Source organism: Berghia stephanieae, chromosome 5, assembly GCF_034508935.2.
Source record: "Berghia stephanieae isolate SIO BIC M18660-M18661 chromosome 5, UCSD_Bste_1.3, whole genome shotgun sequence".
Lineage (NCBI taxonomy): Eukaryota > Metazoa > Mollusca > Gastropoda > Nudibranchia > Aeolidiidae > Berghia > Berghia stephanieae.
Window position 1 is genome coordinate 53,943,653 of NC_088364.1, and position 8,677 is coordinate 53,952,329.

General features: G+C 31.6%; 1 protein-coding gene across 4 annotated transcripts in view; it reads left to right on the plus strand.

Moving 5' to 3' along the window:
• Positions 1 to 8,677, plus strand: part of LOC144973212 (multidrug resistance-associated protein 1-like) — a 74,967-nt gene that overhangs the window by 49,114 nt on the left and 17,176 nt on the right. For 3 of the 4 annotated variants that reach the window (XM_078915380.1, XM_078915381.1, XM_078915379.1), the window contains one exon: positions 3,471 to 3,781. In XM_078915380.1, the coding sequence (XP_078771506.1) occupies positions 3,471 to 3,781 (311 nt within the window). Of the gene's footprint in view, positions 1 to 3,470; positions 3,782 to 7,725; positions 8,037 to 8,677 lie in introns of all 4 variants that reach the window. The other variant, XM_078915382.1, reaches the window with a different exon arrangement.

Sequence of the window (8,677 nt, forward strand, 5' to 3'; positions counted from 1 at the left end):
AGTAAGGCCAGACCTCATACCAACTAGAATACTTAAAGAATGTGCTGATGAAATAGCCCCATTCCTGTGTATGATTTTCCAAGAATCCCTGAACAAAGAAACAGTACATACTGACTTGAGGCATGCCCTTATAACACCAATTTATAAAAAGGACAAACGAAACATAGCTTCAAATTATAGACCTGTGTCTCTAACTTCAGTCGTTTGCAAGATACTAGAAAAGATTATATTCCATTCTATCTTTCTAAAACAAATACAACATACCAGTCTACCACCAGCACGGCTTCAGGAAAAAATGCTTGTGCGAGACACAATTAATCAAAACAATAGAAGAAATTGCAAGATCACTACACAACAAAAAACAAATTGATCTCCTGGTACTTGATTTCTCTAAAGCGTTTGACACTGTACCACACAAACAAATACTATTAAAACTCGAGCAAAGCGGAATTTGGAATATTGGGGGTAATGAAACAAATCAGTCAAGGAATGTGGAACAACAACTGCAAAATCTTCTACTTTGGTTCAAGGACTGGCTTTACAATAGAACACAACAAGTTGTCGTTGACGGAAACTCAAGTGAAAAATGTAATATCCTATCAGGAGGACAGCAAGGAACAGTACTTGGGCCTTTATGCTACTTGATATTTATAAATAATCTTGGAAACGAATTATCTTCATAAACAAGGCTTAAACTGTTCACAGACGATAGCCTTCTTTTCAGAACAATAGATACTAGTGCAGATGCACTTGAACTCCAGAAAGATCTTGATTCCCTCCAGACATGGTTAGATACATGGCACTTGAAGTTCCATCCATCATAATGCGATATCATGACAACATCATACAAGAAAGAGCCTTATACTCACAATTACACAATACATGATCATCTCTTACATGTCGACTCCATAAAATACCTTGGAGTCTTGAAAAATATGTTGGGGTCTTGAAAATGTTTGCAAGATTTGACAGGGGACCCTGTAATTAGGTGGCTTCATTTTTTTAATGCTTAGTTTTTGCTTTATGATATCAAGGCTGCTTACTCGATCTTCCTTTGTGATTTATCCGTCTTCAGGATTGTTCACCATGATGGCAGCTTTCATCACAGCCCTTGGTGGGGTGCAAGCATCGAAAACAATGTTCTTTGATTTCTGTAGAGGTCTTCTGAGGAGTCCTTTACTCTTCTTTGAGCAGCGGACAAGAGGAACAATCCTCAACCGCTGTTCGGAGGATATGGCTGAGCTGGATTATGTTATCCATTTCACTGTGAGGTCTATGCTGATGGTGATATTTGACGCTATCGTAACGGCAGGAGTTATTGTTGCTTTTTTGCCGTGGGCAGTCCTTGTCATACCATTTCTAGCCATTTTCTACTTTTTAATACAGGTACTTGCTGTATTGTCAAAGTTTTGGTACTAAATATACAATCTTGGATTTTTGTGAATTCAAATGGTGATGATGTAAATTATGTTTCTTCAGTTGATTAAAGTGTCAAAAAATACTTAGAAATTGTTTAAATGGCTGTTTAATTCATTTCGAAAGGTATTGCATGGACAGGCTTAAGCAAATATCTCTTTAATCACCATGCACAAGATAAATTAGTCTTTAAGAATACATTCTATTCATACCGGGCTGTGAAAACCTTTGTTGGTGAAAAGCTGTGGTTTGTGAAATCAAATTGAAACATTGATGTATGGCTAATTTTTCTAGTTGAATCTAATCTATCACAGTTCCTTTTCATTTCAGGAATGTTACGATTAGAAACTGAATAAATAATAAATTGAATGTAAATAAAACACTCAGGAACTTAAATGAACAATGTAATAATCAAAGCAATTCTAACTTTTTTGTTTCTTTTTTTTTCGAATCTCGTTAATTAAGGCATTGTTAACTCGACCATAAGTTATACATCTTTATTTTTTGTTTCTAGGATGTTAATCTCTCTTAATCCCTGCTATTGTTCACAATCCCTCAACCCTTCAATTCCAACATCCCCAGCTTAATTGAGACCTCCTTAATACATATGATATAAAATTCTCACTAAAAGTTACGATTTAATCTTTTTTTGTTTAAAAAAATAAAGGAAAGAGCAATTATGAAAATCTAATATTTGAAGTGTCCAGAGATTTGGATCGAATTTGGTGCTCTATGATAGTACAGACTTTGAAATTAATAATTATTAGTATTCCACACGCTTATTTGAACACACACACACAAGAATACCCATTCACCATCCTGCTTGAAGAGGTGTTTTACTTCCACTCGTGTTTTCCCTTGTGACTCTTATTTTAGAAGCATTTGGTGGATGAAATTAAAATTAAAAATACTATTCAGAAGGTGTAGGTAAGTCATGGAGATTAAGCTTTGTGCTCTTAGTTTCTGATTGAGTTAAAAAAAGTTGAAATTTTTCATTTAGTCTTTTCCTCATATTGACTATTGACTTTTTGTCTCATTTTTAAACTTCTAACTAATTATTTCTGGTTGTTGAATTACTTGTGATTGAATCCCCAGACAAAAAGGACAAGATCATATTACACACCCTTTGAAGACTCATCATTTGTCATTACTTTTGTGATCTCCTACCTCAAAATGGTATATTGTAATTTTTGCGATGATTAAGATGCTAGAAATTGAATTTTTAGACAAAAATATAAATATTTAGTAAAGCATTTATATTCTATCGAGGAGAATGAGTATTGACTCTTATAGTGTGAAAAACTGAAATTTTATGTTTCTGAATCATTTGACTTTAAATTCATCTTTTGGCATCTGGTTCACCCATACATAATACCAGATTGACGTGGTGGGTCATGTGTTACTGTGTCTGCCTAATTGTATTTTTTTTTTCATTTTTGACTCCCATGGTGGGCAGGAGGTCACGTTGCGTCTTCTATCCCTATACCTGTTTTCCAAGTTGCTTTCTGTCTTGGTCTTGGAATGAGATTACTTAGTTTGTCCTGGCCCTTGCTGGAGTCCTTAACTGAGAGGGAAACAGTCAAATGTTCAGTATTAGTTTTGAGAGATGATATATTTTTCCTTGTAAAATCATCATTACCTCTGTTATGTATTGTTAGTTATGTATTCTGTTTTGGATGTAAACATTTGAGTGTATTCCTCTTGGTGGAATCCAGTATTGGTATCTGGATGAGACTTTAAGGTGATCTCAAACTTAGTACATTGATGGTATGCTCTTGGAATCTATATCCTTTCCCTATATGAACCATTCCCCTTTGTCTTACTTTTCCTCATGTCCTTTTAATTGTAATTCTGACATTTTTTCACTATCGCATTTTCTTCCTTTTTACTGACGCTGAAATGACCTAAATGTGTTGCAGACACCGAGAAACCCTTAAAAACAACATATTTCATTTTTCCTCATCTAATCTCGTCATGCTATCATGATTACCTGTATTATTTTTTACATGTCAATTAATACTACATCATCTTTTTAACCAATATCCTGTCATTAGGTTTATTGGTTTTCTTAACGGCCCTGGTGCGATTGCTGGGTTCAATAACTGCTGCTCGCCTTCTCCATCTCGGACTACTTTCTAATGTTTTGAGGAGCCCCATGACTTTCTTTGACACAACACCCATTGGTCGCATAGTGAATCGATTCAGCAAGGATGTTGACACGATGGACACAGCTATACCCTTGATCCTCCACATGTTTTTAAGTTGCGCCTTCATGACAGTGGCAACACTTTTCGTCATCTCGTTCTCCACACCACTCTTCCTGATTAGCATCGTACCCCTCATCTTCTTTTATTATATTGTACAGGTATCTGACAATCATGATAATATTTATACTAAAGTTTGTTTAAAAATACATGATCACACATTTCGATCTGTTTCTCTCAAACCGTGTGTATTGTCACAAATCTTTGCATACAATCTTAGATTTTACTAGACATATGAATCCTAAATATGAACAGTATATCTTTTATTGTTGTCATGCAATTGCTAATTCCTTTGATGTTTTGCAGTGTTTTCATTTTTAGCACCCAGAACATTAGAATTTTACAGTAGCACAAACAACATAACGTTATGAGGACTACCCAGGACATTAGAATTTTGCAGTAGTACAAACAACATAACATTATGAGGACTATTTTCAGGAAGGGACTTCGCATGTTCACAGAGCAGAATTCGTGACTCCACCACCTCAATGTCCACACAATACAAACAAACATACACCAATCCCATCCCTGTTGTATTCACAGAATATTGTGAGTGATTTTTAGTCAAAAGGGAAAAGAGGGTGGTATGCAAATTTAATCTATATGATGCGTTGCATTTCACATTTTTGTTGTGATGAATATTTCTCAATGCCACCCACAAAATCCTTTGATTAACATACATGTAGTGTGTTAATATATCAATGAACGATATGAAACACATTGTTTAAAAACATACAGTTAATAGAGTATTTTAAGATGCAAAGCAGCATCCTTGATTTTTATAGATCGTAAATCAGTTGTTTTTCCAAAGAGAAAAAAGAAAGAACTAAAGTCTAATTACAATCTATGCCCTCATGTTACATTACAACGGAATTTATCAGAGTTTATAAAGAATTTTATAAATTTATAAAGAGTGTGATCATGAATTTTGAAACAGACTATAATTGTGATATTGATTCTGGTGATAATAGGAATAATATTAATGACGATGATAATGAAAATATTAAAGATAATAATGGTAATAATAATGATCATGATAATACTAATAATGATGATAATTATAATAATAATAATGATGATAATAATAATAATAATAATAATAATAATAATAATAATAATAATAATAATAATAATAATAATGATAATAATGATAATAATGATAATAATAATAATAATAATAATAATAATAATAATAATAATAATAATAATAATAATAATAATAATAATAATAATAATACTATTATTATTATTATTATTATTATTATTATTAATAATAATAATAATAATAATAATAATAATAATAATAATAATAATAATAATAATAATAATAATAATAATAATGATAATGATAATAATGATATTAATAATAATAATACTACTAATAATAATGATAAACTAATAATATTAATGATAATAATGAGATGATGATGATGATGATGATAATGATAATAAGGCACTAATCAGGATTTTATTTATTTGATTATTTCTTTCTTATGATTTTCATTATGACAGTCACCTTACTAAGTGTTCATATTAGTATAAAAATGCTTTTATTATTTTTGTAGCATTTGAAAAAATATATGATTTAAAAAAGAATAATTGTAAATGTTGAAATTGGGTTTATGCTTAACATTCTCTAACTTAATCCATCGAGTGTAAGAATTGAACCGTCATAAATTTGAGATTAGAATACACAAAATGGCTTTTATCATTTATGTGTTTTAGCCAATTATTTTTTGTTGACTTTTGCAGTTTAAGATTGAAACCTCATGTACAGACTGAATCTACCATTAAAGTTAAAAACAAAAAAATCTGATTCTGGTCCGAAGTTATCTGACCCATCAAACAATCTAATAATTTTGTTAGATTTTTTGAAGGGGGTAAGGGGGAAGAAAAATCCACTGGACACGTTATTTAGCCAAGGGTTAGGAGGTTTTGCAAGCATTAAAAAACAAACAAAAAACAAAAAAAAAAACAGGTGTGGAATAGCTGAAATATTTTATCGCCAGCATGAAACATTCAAAGCACAATGGTACGTGTCTAACCAAAAAAGTCGAATAATTTATATAATGAAAAGGGAAAAACACAGGTACATTGTTATCAGAAAAGAAAATGATTTTAACCATAAACCTGCATTTCCCTATAAACAGATGCTTTAAAAAAAATTATTGTGACAGTGAAAGGGGGCTTTTTAGACTGTGGACATATCAGCATGTCTAGGTTATAATAATTGACATCATCTCAATGAACAAATCCAAAAATGTCCTGATCAGATCAGATTTATGAGATTGTTCTGTCCGTCAGAGCATTTCTTCAACTTTATTTCTGTCACTAACTCACAATCTGTTTGTTATCAAAATGCATCATTGTGTAATGAAACAGTTATTTTTTTAAATTTGAATTCTGACGTAGACATGATAAAGCTCTTGATTTTATTTCTCTAAATGTCATTCATTATTTTATTCCCACATTGCTAGCATCTTGCAATGAATTTTAAAATTTATTTTTAAACACAGCTGGTGCTTTGTTTTCATATTTTCAAAGAATGATGTTACTCTGCATGGCTATGCTTATACCCATCATTGTTTCGTTGTATTGTTTTTATCATTTATTTAAAGATTTATTTTACACATTGTATTCAGAACACCAGCTTCAAAACTTTTTTTGCACCTCGGAAATACATTTAACAGGCCTGCCCAAAGTGCCTTGTTAGATATGCAATAATTTATGCTACGTTTATTGTTTTTTTCAGTGCTTAATAGACAGAGATTAGATTCATAATCTATCCTAGCTTATTTTACGGCTTTAAAAAAAAAAAGTGATGATTGTGATATGACTCAGACACCAGCTCACTGCAGTTGTTGTAAAAGTCATGTTGTTAACGAATCCGAAAAAAAAAAAGATTTTTTAGGGGAATGCTTATATTTTATTAAATTGCTTAATTATTCATCATCATATTTCTAGTTAAGTTAAATTTCTAAATCTTTTTCACAAAAATATTTAGAACATAATGCCCATGATGACCGATTTTATACCAGTAAAATTGAGATTATTTAGTAAAACTTAATTGAGGTAATCCATAAGATATCAAATTAAAGAACAACAAAAACAAGATAAAGATCTGAACAAGTGTGTATGAAAGGTGCTAGACAAAGCAAGAAAGAACAATACAGGAAAAAAAAACCATCCCAAAAAAATCAGTCGACCTCTGTAGTTTGTATTTTATATTTCATTCATTGTTATTCTGAATAGGCACATTGCAGATAACATTCACATTATAATGACAGGGGAACCTGCTACAGATATTGACAGAGTCATATCTAAATCCATGTATGAAATGTAGAAATATTATTAAATGATTAATTTAACTTTGAGGAAATTGGAAGGGCTGTGATTTGGATTTTCATGAATAACTGGGATTGACCCATTTAGATACATCTACACCAATACTTTTTTTCTTTTTAGCCAAAACAAAATATTGGATAATTGTGAAATTTCAAAATCATTATTTTTAATTAATTTGTATTCGTTCCTGATTACTTCTTTTCCATTTTGTGTTTTGAGCACTGAACACTACATGTGGCTTGTCAATTGCTGAATGAAAAAGATTTCTTTCCACAGAGATGTTAGATGCAGCTCTATGCTAACAATGAGTCGATGATTCCTGCCTGTATCTCTAATTTATATCTTTTGAATGTATTAAGTTCACAGATCAACAGACCAGAAGGATGCCACATTTAGAATTCTTCATCTTCAACTTTATTGGCTGTCAGATATCTATTGTATATTTTCCCCACCCTCTTCTCCACCATTAAAAAAAAAAAATGAATTCGGTATTTTTTTATTTAGTTCTCTAACTTATAATTTATATGTATACACATTTTAGAAACATTTCTACATAGGATCTTTGTCCCTTTTCAACCCTCCCAACACCATCCAAGCTTTTTTGCTATCAAAATTATCACATGTTTTTGTTTCTGTCCTTGCCCTCTTGTCCTGCTTTATCCTCCATAACCGCCTTTGCCACCCAACATCACCTCTAAAGGAGTGTTTTCCATCACTGGAGAATTGCTCATGTTTTATGGCTGTGTCAAAGCATCCCAAGTGCTGCACTTCAATCTTCTTCTCCGTATATTCCGACTGCCCATGAGCTTTTTCGACATGACACCGCTGGGTCGTGTCCTGAATCGGTTCAGTAAGGACGTGGACACCTTGGATGTGGTGATCCCAGCCATCACCACCATGTTTGTTATGGTCTTCTTCACAGTGCTTTCTGTCCTCGTTGTGGTCAGCATCTCCACCCCAATGTTTCTAGTGATCATTTTACCACTGGCTGTCCTGTTTTACCTCATACAGGTACAGATACTACTGCTTAATATGTTCTCTTTCATAGTCCACTGCTTTTTAGATGCACTAATGTGATTCTCTCATTTGAATTTTTGTTTTCTAACTTTTCTCTATGGATATGCTCATTATAATTAATATTACCTAATTACCTATTATATTAATTCTGTTTAACCTCTAAGTCTAAGAAAATACAAATCAATTAATAAAATAACTTTTTTTAAAACAGGTTAAAGAAAACAAAGAATAGCTATATACTTCTGCATTTAATCTTTAATATTTTACCCATTTAATTGTTCTGAAAATTGAAAAAAATATTATTAGATAAAACACTTATAAACCTGGTCATAACATGGTTTAATTTTACTCAAATTTGATTCAAATACCTATTACTGTAACTTTTTGACTTTATTGTGTTAAACGTTAGTATTAGTATCTTTTTGAGAATTCCAATTCATAACATAATTTTGATCTTTTAAAAATACATTTCTCCATACAATATAGAAAAAACAAATAGTTGAATAGCGAAGTAACCCAGATAACTTAGTTGCATATTAAATCACGTTTGAGAAATCCTGATAGTTTATGTAGTAGAGTTAACTCACGTGCAAATTTAGGAGATGGGAATTAATAATGAGTGTTTTTTATTCACC